Source organism: Gadus macrocephalus, chromosome 18 (genome assembly GCF_031168955.1).
Source record: "Gadus macrocephalus chromosome 18, ASM3116895v1".
Classification (NCBI taxonomy): Eukaryota; Metazoa; Chordata; class Actinopteri; order Gadiformes; family Gadidae; genus Gadus; species Gadus macrocephalus.
This window is the reverse complement of record NC_082399.1, coordinates 3,819,862-3,838,350: the sequence shown is the minus strand read 5'-3', so window position 1 is coordinate 3,838,350 and position 18,489 is coordinate 3,819,862. Positions and strand designations below refer to the sequence as shown.

The 18,489-nt window shown below is 44.8% G+C and overlaps 1 protein-coding gene and 2 long non-coding RNA genes across 3 annotated transcripts; all 3 read right to left on the bottom strand.

Moving 5' to 3' along the window:
* Positions 1–84: 84 nt before the first annotated feature.
* Positions 85–17,171, bottom strand: mmp25b (matrix metallopeptidase 25b). Its single transcript, XM_060035987.1, has 9 exons — positions 16,910–17,171; positions 15,949–16,093; positions 11,153–11,430; positions 9,712–9,891; positions 8,858–8,939; positions 4,076–4,158; positions 3,652–3,804; positions 1,156–1,452; positions 85–1,056 (listed from the first exon to the last, which is right to left on the bottom strand). The coding sequence occupies exons 1-9, from the start codon at positions 17,085–17,087 to the stop codon at positions 809–811; spliced, it is 1,644 nt and encodes a 547-aa protein (XP_059891970.1). The 5' UTR covers positions 17,088–17,171; the 3' UTR covers positions 85–808.
* LOC132445976 (uncharacterized) lies at positions 4,165–6,875 on the bottom strand. Its single transcript, XR_009522752.1, has 3 exons — positions 6,729–6,875; positions 4,546–6,323; positions 4,165–4,340 (listed from the first exon to the last, which is right to left on the bottom strand). It is a non-coding gene; the product is annotated as an uncharacterized LOC132445976 (long non-coding RNA).
* On the bottom strand, positions 12,432–15,941 carry LOC132445975 (uncharacterized). Its single transcript, XR_009522751.1, has 2 exons — positions 12,594–15,941; positions 12,432–12,552 (listed from the first exon to the last, which is right to left on the bottom strand). It is a non-coding gene; the product is annotated as an uncharacterized LOC132445975 (long non-coding RNA).
* Positions 17,172–18,489: the final 1,318 nt, after the last annotated feature.

Here is an 18,489-nt window from a genome sequence, read left to right as displayed (position 1 = left end):
AGTACATTTGTCAGAAGAAATGGAAACTTATCGCTGTCGGTACAGTTATGCTACATGATAGCTAGGGGAAGACGCTATACAATGCAAAAGTAAAACACTTTATTATACCTACGTTTATTGAATTGAGTATCTTTGTTTTGAAAAAGTAAAGAGAAACTAAGCAATAAAATGAACCAAGTGGACAGCTACAATTAAGTAATATTTACAAAAAAATCCACTTATTTATCACACCTTGTCCCTAAATGATTGATCCATAATGTGTATCCGCTTCCTAATTATTGACTTAAAATGCAAAAGTTAGAATTATCATTCTAACTACCTGAGAAGCAGGAACGTGTCATTCATAGCCGGTCGTATCATCATTTTAAACAAATGGGCCACCCCTGTATATTGAACATTTATGCTTAAAAATATTGCATATTGCATAATTATTTCATTGTCTTTTGTGAAAAGCTGTCTCGATGAACGCCGAGGTAGACGGTACCTTCAGAACAGACTTGCTCCTGATGTCCTGACCATTAGGTAGAAACCCCTGCCGTAAGAAAACTAAACACGGTTCCAATTCATAAACCAGTGAGATCAAGGTACCGAGTGTGTGTGTGAGCGAATTTAAGGGACATATTACGGACTGACGGAGGTAGTGGGCATGTAGGGTTACACCACCAGGTGCGATTAGAGATTTTCAAAACGACTTGTAAGGCTAATCAAACTCACACCTGGTGGTGTAATATGTCCCCTTTAAGAACAACGCTCACAATCACAAGGGCGTTTTGGAGGTCCTCCTGCAGTCCTTCAGGGGATGTTCTCTCTACTCTCCAGCCAGCGTCCAGGCCAGCCCCAGCAGAGACAACAGGAGCAGCCCACTGCCACGGAGCAGAGGCCTGGCCGCGCTCAGGGCACAGCTGCAGTCCTTTGGCCGCGGCCTGTCTGTGGTCGGGGTGGGTGCCGGGCACCTCAGCCAATCAACGGCGATGGACTTGGGCGTGACGTTGTCCTCGTCCATCCCGCCTTTCTTCAGAACCCAGTAGAGGTTGTCCTTGAAGAAGTAGGCGTCACCTAAAAACAGAAGATTTACAGTAGAGTGATTCCACTGCTCTGATGTCGAGGACAAACAAAAAAAAAACACGGTCCCAGCTGTCGAAGGCCACGCCCTACCTTCGCCCCAGCTGATGATGTCATCCACATGGGCGGGGACCCCCCTCCAGAGGTTGGCGCTCTTGGGGTACCCTGGCTCCTGCGGCCGGATCCCCCCCTGCTGGGACGCGCTGCTCTCGTCGAACCTCCAGAACTCGCCGCCGCTGAACAGGTAGGTCTTCCCGTTGTGAGCCCAGACGAAGGCAGCGTCCACCCTGTCCACGGGTGCCCCCGTCCCGGTCATCATTCCCCAATCGGACAGGGGCCTGGGGTAGCCCTCCCGGGCCTGGGTGTCCTTGAACACCCAGTACTGAGCACCTGGGCGGGAGGGGGGTTTGCGAAGGTTATTTCTAGCAGAATGCCACATCTGCGGCTAAACTCTGCATCGCCTCCCCCCCTTTGCCCGCCAAAACCCATCTAACGCACTTATTGTATGTTGTACGTCCTGGCACTTAAGAATGCTACATAGCATTGCGTAGCACAGGCCTATTCAACTAGCGGCCCGTGGGCCAAATGCGGCCCCTCTTAATTTTTTTCTGGCCCGCAAGAGGTTGCATGCAAAAAAGAAATAAAATAAAGGAGAAACATAGTTGCATGCAAATCAGGTTTCTGTGTGTAGCCTAGCCGGTGATACTAGCCAGTATCAGTACCCCACAATCAGGAACTGGCATCACTTATTCTGACAATGTTTGGCTCAACCGATACGTGTGAGTCTAGCTTTTCTCATATGAATGCCATCAGAACAAGGGCACGTTGCTCCACGACCTATGAGAAGCTGCATGAGTGTCTCAGGATGAGCCAAACTAGGCAAACAAGGCCGTGCAATCTTTCTCACTGACTCACTGGCTCAAAATGTCTCATGTACAGTAGTTCTGTTTTGTGATGATTCAAACAACATTGTTTAATTCTAAATACGTGTCCAAAATCTTTTATAATGATACGATTAAAAGTGTAGAAGGAAGGAATGCGTCTGACAAGTTTATTCCATGTAGTAGTACTAATATATATTAAGTTAACACTACTTTAAGTACGATTTAATTGTAGCGATTCATTCACGTAGTTTTACTCTGTGTGGCCCATGAACCCCCAGTGGTTTTCCTTTTCGGCCCGCTTGATAAGGAGGTTGAATAGCCCTGGTGTAGCGTCTCGTCCTAGCCATCTTTGTTGTATACAGGGAATGGGTTAACCTAGCGATTGTTATGTTTGGCAGCTGGTTCCATGAACATCCTCACTGTACTGACAGCCATTTATTGTCGTTTATCTTTCTTCTGACAAATGTACTTATTGTATGTCGCTTTGGCTTAAAGCATCTACTCAGCGCCCCAGATGTGAACGTAAGGGCAGCGAGCTACACATGCTGCCCAGCTTGCAGACCTGCCAGTACGGATCAAACGCACCTTCATCGACGCCAGGCCACAACAGTTTCCCTCTGAACTTATATTAGACAGTCATATTTAACCGAGAAACTAAAGTATAAGGTGGCATGAGGCCTCCTCACATAGGGGCTACGTTTAGGGAAATAAAACCTGATAATCCTGTTAAGGGAATTTTGTAAACGTTTTCTACATTTTAAGCATTCCTCGATATCAAGTTACGTTCCTGGTTTACTTTCAGGGCATATGTTCACATTGTTTACGTCTCATTGTCAAGCCATCAAGCCTGGTTTCTTATTCTGTAGTGGCCTAGGAAATGCTATTATGCCATTAACATCTAACATTATCCTTAGTATTGTAGTGGCCTAGAAACTGCTACTATACCATTATCATCTAACATTATCCTTAGTATTGTAGTGGCCTAGAAACTGCTACGATACCATTATCATCTAACATTGTCCTTAGCATTGTAGTGGCCTAGGTACTACTATTATACCATTATCATCTAACATTATCCTTAGCAGTTTAGTGGCCTAGAAACCACTATATACCACTATCATCTAACATTATCCTTACCATTGTAGTGGCCTACTCGTTTAAAATGGCACAGATGATTGTTTCTACTCTGGTCTTAACTTAATTGATCAGCCACAACAATCTATAAAAAAAAGTACAAATTCTAATTCAGTCCTGATTATTCAGTCCCAACCGTACCGCCAGTTGGGAATCAGTGTAATAAAGTACATTGAAAACCTTTATTTATTTGGCGATTAATCGATTTGTAATAGTAATTCAAATTAATGGTTCAGGATGATTTTTTTTTTAAAGAAAATCAATGATAATTATATTAAAGTGAGTGTGTAGGGTTTGCTTAAAGTCTGTGGCAACCAAAAGCAGCAGGAGTTCACAGGTATTCCAACATCTAAACTGTGGCACGCAGCAGAGTGGGAGATGTGTGTTATTTATTTTTCTTTTCATCATTATTATTCTTCAAATAAAATCCATCTTAATATTGTTTTTTCACTTAGGCTATAGAAAAAAATCGTTTGAAATAGATAATCGGGTTTGGTTTGAAAAACCAAGATGGCCTAAAAATTAAATCTCAGCCCGAATACCAACACTTAAACAAAAAGGTCCCACTCACCGATGAAGAAGATGATGCTGCTGTCGCTCCTCCTCTCGTACACGGCGTCGATCTTGCTGGTGTCTGCTGGGAGGCCCATCCAGAAGTTATTGATGAGGGCCGGGTTCAGCGAATTCAACGACCCGTCTCGGGCGGTTCTCCAAAAGTACCGGCCTGGAAGAGAGCAGAGAACGTGAGCACTCTCCTTCTGACCAGGTTGTGAGGTTGGCGAGCCATCACAAGCAATTCGAAAACGAGGCCCACCTCAAGTGGCCGTGTCACCCTGATCTCTTAATGGGTTGGTCCAAATCCGCGGAACAGATTAACCAGTCCGTCACACAGCTGATAGATCCATCAAACATCTGGGTGAACACTCCCACTTTTTCTGATTTTAGGGTGCGTATTCACACCGGTGAGGAAGAGGAGGCCCCAGCCGACGCCGTACCTCTGAACAGGAACACCTCCCCGCGGACGTTGGCCACAGCGTCGAATCTCCCAGTGCATCGATCCTGGAACGTGGGGTCTGAGCTGGAATGGAACGGACAACGTTAACGGAGGGTCCCACAGAAGGTTTGACTCTGTCAAGTGCATTATCAGAGCCTTATAGCACGATAGAGCAGCAGACACTTTATTAATGCACTTCCACAATTCACTTTATATCCTCATACTGCACTCTATCTATGGACTATGGTCTGTCTGATTCATCAGAACTCTATAATAATAATAATAATACTACATTTAATTTAGAGGCGCCTTTCAAGACACCCAAGGTCACCTTACAGAGCATATAGTCATCATTCAAAACTATGTAAAACAGACTAGGAATAAAAGGAAAACAGAGGTTAAACATGAATAATAATAATAATTAATAACACTCAAAGACGCCTAAAGTGAAGGGGGGACCTCACTAACCACTCCTATGCACTTTAATAATGGACATGCAATCTGTGTCTAATTTATTTTTTAATTTAAGCAGTGCTATAAGGAAAATAACTTTTTAAGGGTTGCACTACTGGTTAGATGTAAACTGCATTTCGTTGTACTGGTTGTCCTTACTTGTGCAATGTCAATAAAGTTGGATAATATCTAATCTAAAAAGAGGTGAGGATGCCTGTGGGATGCCTGAGCCAAGCATCACCATGTAACTCATCGAGGTCCTTTTCTGTACCATACGCTCTGCATGCATGGCCCTCACACATCTTCTTACTGTCAAGGATGACTGCCTCTGTAAGTTCTGTCAACTATGTATTATTCTGGCTCTAACCGTGTGTGCCCCCTTTCTGTGTACGTGTCTACATTTTTTCACTCATTATTATTAGCCTGGGAGATAAATGTAAAGACGCTTCACGTCAGGGAGGTGATCTTTCGTTGAAAAAACTGGTTATATGCTTCATGTATCTGAATCCACTTTGAACAGCGAGTCTCTAACGACATATTTACTTAATCAAGCGTCACCTTGGGACTGTGAGCATCTCAAAGGCTCCATCCATTAACGTCAGTCGTGTCACCAAAGTGCTGTGTCCTAAGCTACATGTGGTTCCTTCTCTTCTTCAAGCCACTGACTCCTGGCACAAAGCCAAGACAAACCAGTCACCCTTCAGTGACGTGACTGTCATTGTCTGTTTGTCAGGACAATGGGTGATTAAAGCTATTCGCATTAACTATTCAATCTAACAGCGAGTTTACTCTGAAAACGGTTTTGTAAAGACGTCACCAACTCATCAATAGCGGGCATAAGATTGTGGATCTAAATCTGATGGGCCAATCCAGACGGATCTAAACATGGCGCCGCTCTTAAGACCCATGTTCAGAAGCCATTTGTTCTGACTAGAACAGCAGGTTCTATAATTGTCAACAATTACTTGTTTTCATCGAAACTTTTTCAAATTATAGTCTGCACCTTTGATCCACCAACATTTACCATTGTGACCATTCATCAAATGATACGGGTGGAAGGTCAGGCCAAAGCCTTTCCACATGTTTGACATAGCAGGCATCAAAACACGAACACACAGATACGAATGTTGACTGCAATGTTTGTGTGATCCTGCGTTGCCGTGCGGGCTGCCCACAATGCAATGGGCTATGCCTCGGGATACGGCTCGTTGGAAGCCTCTCCTGGTCTTTTAGTATCGATGCCAGCCGGCAGAAGCACATCCGTATGATGGGTGAAATTAAAGACACAAAAAAGAAATTTGGAAAGGTGGCAGAGACCGAGGGCACACACACACACACACACACACACACACACACACACACACACACACACACACACACACACACACACACACACACACACACACACACACACACACACACACACACACACACACACACACACACACACACACACACAAAGAAAGATGTATCGTTGAAAGACATTTCCAGAAAAAAAAAAACACGCATCCATCTGGAGATGAACAAAGAAGAGGTTTGGGACCCGCAGTGGAAAGCCGATATGATTTCAATAATTGGATCCAAATTCAACTGCTGCTGTGAGTTATGTGGCCGCTCACGAGATGGTTTGCAATGAAAAGCCTGTCCAAAAGACGGAAATTCAGGAAAGAAGCCTTTGTTAAAATATCACAGCTTCTCTTCTCGGACTTCAGAAACAAAGCTGAAGTTGTTCATAATATTAGAGATAAGCCTCTCTCTGCAAAAGCCATCAAGCATTCGACCAATGGAGGACATTGCTCAACCGCCTTGGATTTGTCAAAAGATGTACCAGATATGTGTTTGACCGAGATGTACAGAGAGTTACACCCCCTCACTTCCGCTCCCTGAGAGAGTTCAAAATCACACAATCACATAAATGATCAGTATTCACTGGAGGAAGTTCACCTAAGTTGAGTAAAGTTATCCTTTATTTACCCCTTTTGGGGGAAATTCTTTCCTCTGCTTTTGACCCATCCGGGAGCCGGTGAACACGTGCACACTTGGCATACCCGGAGCAGAGGATGGCCGCAGTGCAGCACCGGAGAGCAGTGGGGGTTTCAGGTGCCTTGCTCCTCGAGTGCACCTCAGCCACCCTGACAGCTAATCTGAAAGATAACACCTTACAGAAGGACATTCTCGCTCAGAAGAACGAATGGAACTACTCCCTATACCTTACAAACTTGTGTTTGACGCATGGAATGCCTCCCAACACTTATAGGAACTTTAAGAAGTATGCATTTGGAGTGTATAGTATGACTATATAACTTAATACGCTGTGTTATCTTAATTTTAGGGATAGGTTTTGTTGCTCTAGATGAATTTTATTAGCTGGGAGTTGGGCCAACTATGACTCTTTTGATAGGGAGGGTCACATTCCCCTTAGACTGACAAAAACTAAACGGCTTCAATCTAGCTATCTTCCTTTGTCAAATCGTTTGCCATGTCGCTGTCACTTGTCTTTCCTCTAGGAGAGAACATTGAAGCTTCACTGCAGAGCGAATGGTAGCCTGGTCACTTTCTAAGCAGCTTGTCCAACTATGCTGTAGCAGAGTGCATAGTGCAGGTAAAAATAGCCATTAGTAGAATTCCCCAGACAGCGATGTCGACAGCGTTGTGAGCAGCGAGCCAAATGTCAATGCTCCCTGACCTGTTTTCAGTAAACTCAGGTCCCACGTTGGGCCTGAGGATCAAACACTCAGCAGTAGAGACAGCTCCGGTATCAGAGTGAAAGCAGATAAGGTACACTTAGCGCGCGCTGTCGGCCAACTCTGTTAGCTTACTAGGATAAGGTGTCACTGGTGAGAGTGGGAGTGTAATGGATAGGGAAATGGTTATTCCATAACACATGTGAATGACTTCAGTTCTCCTGCTATACAAAGGTAACAGCAAGGTTAGGGTGACCAGATTTGAGTTTGTGAAAAAGAGGACACTTCGTCCTCGGGGGCGCCTCGGCCGAAGCATCACGGCCGAAGCGAAAACATGGGTATTTTTTCTTTAGTTCGTCCGTGAACTTACATTTACGTTTAGGCATGGCTGCAGATGTAATGTGCTGTTGTAAACAGAGTGGAAGCGGCAAGGTGCTCAATGTTGCCAGATTGGAAATGGCAAAGTAAAAATGGTCGTATTTGGAGGATAATTATCGTGGCTCTGGCAACCCTGAGATCGGTCGCCCAATGACAGACTCTCTCTACAGTCAGCTCGCGCAAGAAGGTGGAACGTAAGGGAGATACCATTTCCAGAACTTGGAAGGCCGTAATAACCATAGACATATACAATGGTAATAACTAGTAGGTTATGTGAAAGACCCAGAAACACAAATATGCGACGAGGCAAAAACAAATATGCGACGAGATAATGTCCGAAAACCGGACATTATCATCAATTAATAAAAAAAACCCGGACGCCCCGGACGGGACGTAAAAAGTGGACATGTCCGGGGAAAAGAGGACGTTTGGTCAGCCTAAGCAAGGTTATATCTGCTCCAGACAAAGTGAAAACAATTAATGCTGGAAGGGATGCTATTGGCCTCCTGATTAAGAACAGTGTAAACAGTGTAAAAAGATCGGGCTGATGCTATATTTGGTCGTTCTCTCTTTGAGGCGAGACCTGCCGTTTATTAAATGGTAAACGGACTGCATTTATGTAGTGCTTTTCTAACTAGGGGCCACTCTTAGCGGTTTACAACATTGCGCTCAGCCATTCATGCACACATTCACACACCAACGGAGGTGTCAACCACGCAAGGCGACAGCCAGCACCACGGGAGCACTGAAGGCGGGGTGTGTTGCTCAGGGACACCTCGACACTCTAGGAAGGATCGAACTAGCAACCTTCTGGAGTCACGTGCCTCCACGTATAACGGTGGGATCACCATCAACAAAGTAAAAGCTCAGATTTTTCAAACTAATCCCCGTTATCGATTTTAATTGATTTTTTGTTTCTTTAAGTGAAAAATATATATTTGTTTGTTTGGAATTTAGGTTTGGATTTTTATTTGCATAAGAATCATTAACAAAAGCAAAATAAATAGCACACATCTCCCACTCTGCTGCGTGCCTTAATTTAAGATGTTGGAATACATGATGTGCTGCTGCTTATGGTTGCCACAGACTTTAAGGAAACTCTATACACTCTTTTTTTATTTATTGTTTTCTAAACGATTTTGTTTAACAAAAAAAAATCGTCCTAAACCATTAATTGGAAATACGATTAAAAATCGATTAATCGTCCAGCTCTAACGCCTCTCGTATAGAGAGTGGGAACCGGTGGGAACCAGTGCAGACCTACTTACTGCCTGGTTGGCCGGGGCTGAGGCGGGGGCAGTCCTGGGAGGTTCGGGTCACTAGGGTACGGTGTTTCACCATGGATGGCACCTGGGGGGTAAATAGGGGAACTTGTGAAATGCCGCTCCGACATTTCCTGTCCGAAAACAGGAAGGAAGAGATGTGTGCCCACATTGTATGAGTGTTGCATACATGGAGCATGTGTTGCAGCCACCGACGGTAGGCAGCAAGTCTGGTGGTCACGGCATGGATAAAAGAACAAAACAAATGGGTGCTTGTGCTGTGTTGAGGATATATGAGCCTGATGTTCAACCTCAAACCAGGCATTAATGAACTGTTACTTCCTATGGTTGATAAGGGGATTTCAATAACTGGCAGGACACATTCTAGAAACTATAGAAAAGGCAATGGAGCTTAAACTCAAAGTGGGGGTGAACCGTACATTTATTAAAAACCAGAGCGAAGGCGTAAGGTAATATTTTATCGTTAGAACAATGTTCAGCAATAATGTTATTCTTACTTGAGTAACATTACTTGCAACTATCAGCAATCATTAGAATTAAATGACATAACGGGAGTCAACATAACGTGATAAAACTTGAATACATGTATATATTTTCAGTGGTGTGACAACAACAAATCCCTCAATCCCACACTACTTCAGTTGGTCGGTCAGACTTAGGGTCAGGCTTAAGGTCAGGGTCAGGCATAGGGTCAGGCTTAGGGTCAGGATAAGGGTCAGGGTGAGACTTAGGGTCAGGGTCAGGCTTAGGGTCAGGGTCAGGCTTAGGGTCAGGCTAAGGGTCAGGGTTAGGCTTAGGGTCAGGCTCAGTGTTCGAGTCAGGGTCGGGACCAGACTCACCGTACACCTCCTGGATGGCCTGCCGGTCGTCCGCGGGGAGGCGGTAGGTGGTGACGTCTCCCACGGGGCCCTGGTAGTACGGCTTCATGATGGACAGCTGAGAGGACGAATGTCCGAGCCCCAGGGCGTGGCCGAACTCGTGCACCGCCACGGTGAACAGGTCGATTTCCTGATCCGAGCCTGCAGGGAGAAACTTAAAGCTCACCAAACCACTTCAACAGGAAGCTATTTCGAGAGGTCACAAGTCTTCATATTAGGCATGTCTTCCAGCCAGCGGTTCAGTGAGTTCGATACTGATACTCTAGCTGGGCCTACAATCAAGAAGGAAGTGAGGTGACATCCAGGACTGTTCTTTGGCTTCTCATATTGGCTTCATGAATATCAGACACCATGTCTTTGGCTCTTAGAAGTAAAACGGGTTTTGAAGGGATGTTAAAATCATCTTTCAACTCATCATTAAATTCCTCATTCACCTATTGAGCCATCTATCCAACCATCCATCTTTTGATGATCCATTCATCCATCATTCTATCATCCATCTCTCCCTCCCTCCCTCCCTCCATCCATCTCTCCCTCAATCTCTCCCTCCCTCCCTCCATCACTCTCTCCCTCCATCATTCTCTCACTCCCTCCAACCATCCATCCACCTCTCCCTCCCTCCACCTCTCTCTCCCTCCACCTCTCTCTCCCTCCATCTCTCCCTCCCTCCACCTCTCCCTCCCTCCACCTCTCTCTCCCTCCATCTCTCCCTCCCTCTACCTCTCTCTCCCTCCATCTCTCCCTCCCTCCATCTCTCCCTCCCTCCACCTCTCCCTCCCTCCACCTCTCCCTCCCTCCACCTCTCTCTCCCTCCACCTCTCTCTCCCTCCATCTCTCCCTCCCTCTACCTCTCTCTCCCTCCATCTCTCCCTCCCTCCACCTCTCCCTCCCTCCACCTCTCCCTCCCTCCATCTCTCCCTCCCTCCACCTCTCCCTCCCTCCACCTCTCTCTCCCTCCATCTCTCTCTCCCTCCATCTCTCCCTCCCTCTACCTCTCCCTCCCTCCCTCCATCTCTCCCTCCCTCCCTCCATCTCTCCCTCCCTCCACCTCTCCCTCCCTCCCTCCATCTCTCCCTCCCTCCACCTCTCTCTCCCTCCCTCCCTCCCTCCCTCCCTCCCTCCCTCCCTCCATCTCTCCCTCCCTCCCTCCCTCCCTCCCTCCTTCCCTCCATCTCTCCCTCCCTCCCTCCATCTCTCCCTCCCTCCATCTCTCCCTCCCTCCCTCCCTCCCTCCCTCCCTCCCTCCCTCCCTCCATCTCTCCCTCCCTCCCTCCCTCCATCTCTCCCTCCATCTCTCCCTCCCTCCCTCCATCTCTCCCTCCCTCCCTCCATCTCTCCCTCCCTCCCTCCCTCCCTCCCTCCATCTCTCCCTCCCTCCCTCGCCAATTCCTCAGTCCCCTACCTGAGCGGCCCCAGGGCTCGTCCAGATCGAAGTGCGTGTCCCCGGCCATGGGGTCCGTCCCCGGGAAGAAGGCGTGGGCCAGCGTGCCCCCGAGGCCGTCGAAGGGGTAGCCGTCCTCATGCAGCGAGCGGTGGAAGTCCACCCTGATGTCTCCGTCGCCCTGGCGGAGCTGGGTGAAGGTCAGGGGGGTGACGGAGCTCCAGGCGGTGAAGGCCTGCGTCAGGACCCTCTCCACCTGCCCCATGGGCATAGAGGAGCCGGACGGGTGACTGTGGACGCTGCGGAGGGAGGGAGTGGGGAACACAGGGAGGACTGGATGATGGGCAGTGAGGACGGGTGGACGGGGGACATTTGGCCTGGACAGTTCGATCTGATCTGTTGACAACGGTTGAATCGGTCAAAGCATGATTTATTCCAGTGGTGAGCGTTGTTCTTTTGCTGGCACACACACAAACGTGCACACACGCACACACGCACACACACACACACATTAACAAACCTGTGCTTGTCACATTCGGCTCAGTGGGTTAGTGTTATGGGTGAATGAGTTAACCTAGCGATTGTTAGTGCTTTTCACTGAACATTGTTAATATATTTTTTCACTTTCTTATGACAAATGTACTTATTGTAAGTCACTTTGGATAAAAGCGCCTGCTAAATGCCCTTCATTTAAATGTAAATGTAAAAAGACCGGTATACAAGTTGGCCTATAACTCAATGCATCGTAAATCAACAATTCAAATATGTCCCACACCCACATACCTAACCAGCTGAACCACACCGTCTCTGAACCCTCACTCACATGCATACGTTGACAGTCACATTCAGGTAGGCTTAGAGTTAATGATTAAATGGCGCTCCTTGTACATGCACTTAGGCTTCACTCAGTGGTCCGCAAAGGAGTCACGTGGTTCAACAATTGTAAAATGTATGGCCCGGTTCCAGAACAGAATGCCTTGGGGTGCATCTGAGATTACAGGGGGTGCACAGTACTATACCAAAACCAGCTACCCAGCTTCAGTTCAGACTTTGCTTTTTACACAGGCCTTTATAGACAAGCACTTCTAGGTAGTTCTACTGACATGTTGGGAGAAAAACAATCACTGTGCTTAAAAGATAGTATCACATCATGTCTTGTGATGTGGAGAACATTTCAGCTGCAACATTAGCTTATTGATATCCAAGCTTTGGATACGAGATAGGTTTTTGATATTTGTGATGTGTGAGGTGTAAAAAAGAACAGAATTATGCACTGAAAAAATAACATGTGACTACAATGCAAAAATAACATTTTTTTTACTAAATTGTGGTAGGATATTTGACATGGCAAATAATTGTACATTTTCGTTCACATTGTCACTTAAAAATAAAACCGATTTTAGCTGAACAAGGAAAGAACACTTCCAACTTTGAACTTTTTTCTGTATTTACCAAAGTGAACCACTAAAGGTCATGGCTTTTTGCACTGCCTTTCTCTGTCTTGCATTTAACAATACAACCCAATTACTAATGTTACCTTCACAAAAAGTAATGAGTAATAGTGCCTCTTAAACTTAACACGATTGTAAATAAATACAATCAAAACACAACTGGCAAATATGGGTGCTTATGAACATAATACATAACTAAAATAAGCTGTTGTTGACACACAGTGCTGCTAGAAAGTATGTCAACCTCTTGAGCCTAATTGTAATTGTATTTAACCATTATTAATTCATTTATATCAATATTATGCTTTACATTAAATAAGAGGTGTGTGTTTATCAATTAAAATAAAATCTCCAGAAATCAATTGTATGGTTAAAGATTCAAATAAAACAATTATTTGCTTACTTGTGTGCAAAAGTTAGTAAACCCTGAGCTGCATTGCTTAAATCGAGCATGTAAACACAATCAGGTGGGACACATTTAGTGATTAACCTGAACGGGTTCACTTTGGTGAGCCTAAACCTACCCAGTTTGATCTGTTTTATCTAGTGCCGCCCAATTTCTTCCCTAAAGATCTCTCATTACATTGGTCCATTTCATCACTACATTTATCCCACCTGATTGTGTTTACCTGCTCGATTTAAGCAATGCAGCTCAGGGTTCACCTACTTTTGCACAAACAAAAGTTGGCAAATAATTTGTTTTAACAATTGATTTTCGGAAAATAAAAATGTGGAATTTATAAACGCACACACATCTGTTATTGCATATAAAAAAATACTGGTATTGATAAAAATGAATGAATAATGGTTAAATTAAATCAAATTCGAAAAGGCTCAAGAGGTTAAAATACTTTCAAGCACCACTAGCCTTGTGAGACTAAATAATGTAACATTGTCATTGTCAACTTAAAAATAAAACATGCTCTGCATTTATACAAGTGAACCATTAAATGTCACAAAATAATTTTACATTCACAAGATAATGCTTGAAATATATCACTTAATGTCTAATACATCTAGATTATATGGAACTTTCACCTTTTGAATTAAAAATAAGATAATTGATGTAAAAATAAATTACCAAAAAAGAGCATTTCCCTGATATTCTAATATTATGAGATGCACCTGTATATGAACAACTTAAAGTGCTTATTCTGCTGCCCAAAACTCTTAATGCTGACAGATAAAACCCAATTAGTAATGTTCATTTCACAAAAAATAATTAGTAATACATAGTGCCTTTCTTAAAGTTCAAAAGATTGTAAAAAAATATAATCAAAACACAACTGACAAATATGGGTTCTTATGAACATAATACATGTAATACATTAATAAAATAAGCTTTGTGAGAACAAATGATTTTACAATGTCATTCAAATAGTAACTTGTTCAGACAACAGGCTGTCAGCAGCCATTTTCAAAATAACTGCCCCTCCAGTATTCATGAACGAACAACAAGCTGGGGAGCGGAGACTGTAGGAGGTTGAAAGACAGTGGCACACTGGATCCACCAGGGGGCACAGGATCCATCCTACTCCCTGCTCTGGTTAATGTTTGATGGAGTTGATAAGTTCTGCGGTGTTCTTTTTGAGCGATTTTCGGATATCCATTGCTAAATGCTTAACTGTTGCTGCCGAAGAAGTTCGACGACGCTGCCGTGCGCGCCATAGATATACTATATACATGGGTGCGCGCATTTTGCACACGACACCGGCCGCTGGCCGGGGCGCAGTTAACGCGCACCTGTCATAATAATAATAAAGTTCTCATCGGTTTAGTGAACAAAATAAATGCATCAAACAATGGTATTTAATGGAAATTGTCACGAGCTAATTACAATTTGTTTTGTGGGCAAGTATTTTATTATTTTTATCATATTTATTAAAAAATGTTCACTCCATCCTTTTTTCAATTGAGGGTGCAAACATTTTTTTTGGGGGTGCAATGCATGCTTATGCACCCCCGTAGAACCGGTGTGGGTGTCGGATTGACTCGGCTGCCAGATCGACTCGGGTCCTAGATGCGCAATAATGACGCACTACCTGTAAACGCTGTCTTTTAAATTCGCATGCGCGTTTCATTCATTCCCATGTTATTCCCAAGTATTAACGATCTCCTTTTGTTTTCTAATCTATGAATAATAATCTAATGTACAAATTATTCTTGCCTATACTTGGGTTATATATAAAAGAAGAATCGGTTAACTCCATTCACTGAACGGGGCGATCCACTCTATTTCCAGCGCTCCCAACAGAGTCAAAACAGCGACCCACATGCAGACACTTCCGTTCTCCTCCTTCAGAATGAGAGTACCTAACAGGAACTGGGTTACATGCATTCATCAGTGCTTTTAGACGTGTTTCCAATGGCTATGTTTGTGCGAAAGAACGGGCTGCGTTCAATGAAATCAAAACCCAAACGGACTGAGCCTTCTTTTCAAATCTTGAGCCCCGTTTATAAACAACCCTTCCGGGTTTTGTCCGTTGACTTGTGTCGATACGTCAAGTGTCGACACGTCATCTGTAAGCGCAGGACCCCGAGTCGATCTGGCAGCCGAGTCAATCCGGTACCCACACCGCCTGATTCGTATCGATGAAGACCTCCACTACTAGTAGGGGAACGTCAGGACAATGAGGAAGTAACCACTAGGGGGAGCTGTTGCGCTGTGTCACATGCGTAAAAACCGAGTCAAACGAGCTTTCACCCTTTAAACTGCATTCATAACCGTTCAAAATCATGTATTTTATGAAAAAACAGTTATGTTTTAATGTTTTAACACAATCAATGAAGATTAATTTAATCTTGTGATGATCTTGTCTTACAAAATGCGGCGCTGTCAACTTTAACATCTTCGACCACGCACCACTGTTCTATGCAATCATTTTACAATATGCAACATGAATTTTAAAACGCACTGTACTGGTGTCATATTAAGTTTCCATATGGTCGTCTATTCATTCATCATCCAACCTCTCTCAATCGATACACCAGTCAATCAATTAACCCACTCATCAATTAACCCATCCAGCTATTGAAAAAATCCTCCATCCACACATTCATCATCTATCCATCTGTCATCCATTCATCAATTCATCCATCCATCATTCATCCATTTATTGATCTATCCATCTGTCTGTCTTTCTGCCTGTCTGATTGACCGACAGACCGACAGTAGACTGATAGTCCGTGTGTGTGTGTGTGTGTGTGTGTGTGTGTGTGTGTGTGTGTGTGTGTGTGTGTGTGTGTGTGTGTGTGTGTGTGTGTGTGTGTGTGTGTGTGTGTGTGTGTGTGTGTGTGTGTGTGTGAGTGAGTGTGTGTGTGTGTGGGCGCCCGTGCATGCGTGTCTGTGTGCGTGCGCGTGTGTACCTCCAGGTCAGGTCCTTCTTGTCCCACTGCAGACCCGACAGGGCGTAGCGCCTCCTCCTCTTCCTCTTCTTCAGCATGTCCTCGTGCCCCACGATGTCGGGCAGCGAGCAGCGGGGCGTGGCCATGAGCTTCAGGGTGTCTGCGTCTGAGGGGGAACACAAGGCCGGCGATTGGCATAGGCGACCTAGGCGATCGCCTAGGGCGACAAATGTGTCGGGGACGCCCTCTAGTGGCACCCTTAATTAATTAATTAGATTAAATGCAATGAAACAAGCAAAATAAAACATGTTTATTAAACACGCATGACGCCCTGCATGGGACCCCTGCGACTGGAGGAGAACACGCCACACACATGACAGCGGCATGGGACCCCTGTGACTGGAGGAGGAGCCACCTGGTGGTATTCCTCGTTTCCAGGTTTGCTGATAATGACCCATGACCTGATGCTCCATGCTGCCATGCAGGAGATCTGAGTGGTGTGAGTGGTGATGGCTGGTTTAATCTGTGCCCACTGATCCCCCCCCCAGGACACACATGTGGAAGCACATGGGACACACGTGTGGACCTACAGGACATACATCTAGAATAATACCCCACATATATATAGAAATTATACCAGACATGCACGTAGACTTATACCAGACATACAGTAGAATTATACCACACATATTGTGCATGGAGAATTATACCAGACACACATGTAGAAACAGTAGAATTATACCACACATACATGTAGAATTATACCACACAAACATGTAGAATTATACCACACACATATGTGTGGTATAATTCTACACGTATGTGTGGTATAATTATACATGAACACATGTAGAATTATACCAGGCACACATAGAATATAGGCCGGACATACATGTAGAATAAACCACCATGTGGTTTCCCAGGACACAGGAGATACATTTAGCCTGAGAGGAAACAGGTGGTCCCGGAGACCCAGACATACCCAGCTGGCCGCTTTCCCGGAGCCCCCCGAAGCGCTGCATGACTCTGATGGCCCTCTCCAGGCCGTCCCTGGTCTGCATCCTGCCGGTGCGAGGGTCCGGGGGTGGGAGGTACCCGTATCTGCTCAGCCAATCCTGAAGGAGAGCGGGGACAGAGGGCATGACGCAGGGACAGCTCATCTCTTCAGATCCACTACAGACGTTCTGCCTCCGGTGGTGGAAACCTCATTGCGTGGAATCTGAGACGGGACTTATTTACGGTGCGCTAACCAACTGGAATAGGTCAGGATGTTGAGGAAGTTCTGAGAAGTCCTTGGCGACCGGATGGTGGACGCTCACCAGTGGCAACACAAATAGAGGCCGTATTGTAAGGCCCTGAAGAAGAATCAAGGCGATATGCCGAGCCGTCACTTATCACAGTTGATTGTTCTTTAATTGTGAGAAGACCCCTTCTACACAGGCCATGAGCTCTTCAAAGGACCAGGATGAGCTGCCTAACCCTGTGGGATGAGGAAAACCTGGGAGACCCTCGCTGGCTCCCAGCGCCAAGAGGGCCATGGTTCAGAACCAGGCTCCATCCTGGGAACATCTGATCCATCCCCTGACCTCATGGTCTTAGGGATGAGACTGATTTTGACCTCTTGGTTGGTATAAATATGAATAGATTATTTGTGCTGGATCGGAGAGTCGTTTTGGTGTAGGGTTTCCGTCCTCGAGCACAGTGAGTCAGACGATAATAACCGACGTCAATCAATAGGCTACTTAGTGCTGGAGCCCCGATGATGTCACGCTCTGTAGACATTGTTATAGATTATATTCTGTGACAGTAATCTTCTACGGATTTACATGTTCACCAGGCTCATAGTCCATATTTAAATGTAACAAAAAAATTCACAACATATTAATGTCCTTTTTATATTCATTCATGGGCCTCATCAAATGTGGAAATTGACTTTAATGGCACTTAATAAATAATCCAAATGTGTAAGCCTGATTTGAATTGTAAAATGTGTATTTTTGATGATGTAAAGCAAGGCATGTCTCGAATTTAACCACGTGATTACTGTCACAAATTGTTTCTTACTCTGACAGTTGAGATTATTTTATTTCCTCGGAGTTACTCATTCAAAGCCTTTATATTTCGATGCAGATGTTGCTGCGTAAAGACGATCCTTTCGTAATGGAGATGGTCCGTTATGAAAGTCGATAGACAGGATAGGCAGGGTGGAGCAGGGTATGAGCTCAACAACTGCGGCGGATGGTGTAAAGAAAAACGGTTGTAACACCCGTTTCGGTTGTAAGACCCGTGTCGGCTTGAACAACGCATCACCGCAATCACAGATTGAAAAAAACGTAATTTGAACGAGATTTATTTTTACACGCATTGACCAAACTCTGTAAAATACAACTATAAAAATATAGTCTTTAATAAACTAATTTAAACCCAAACCCCTTTAGCCTGAGTAAACGAACGGTAAGATGAGTCTTTAATTAATCACAATTAGCCTATGGCTGATACAACCAACGGTATTTCGATAACAATAGGCCTACGTAAATGTTATTGTCATATCTAATACTGCAA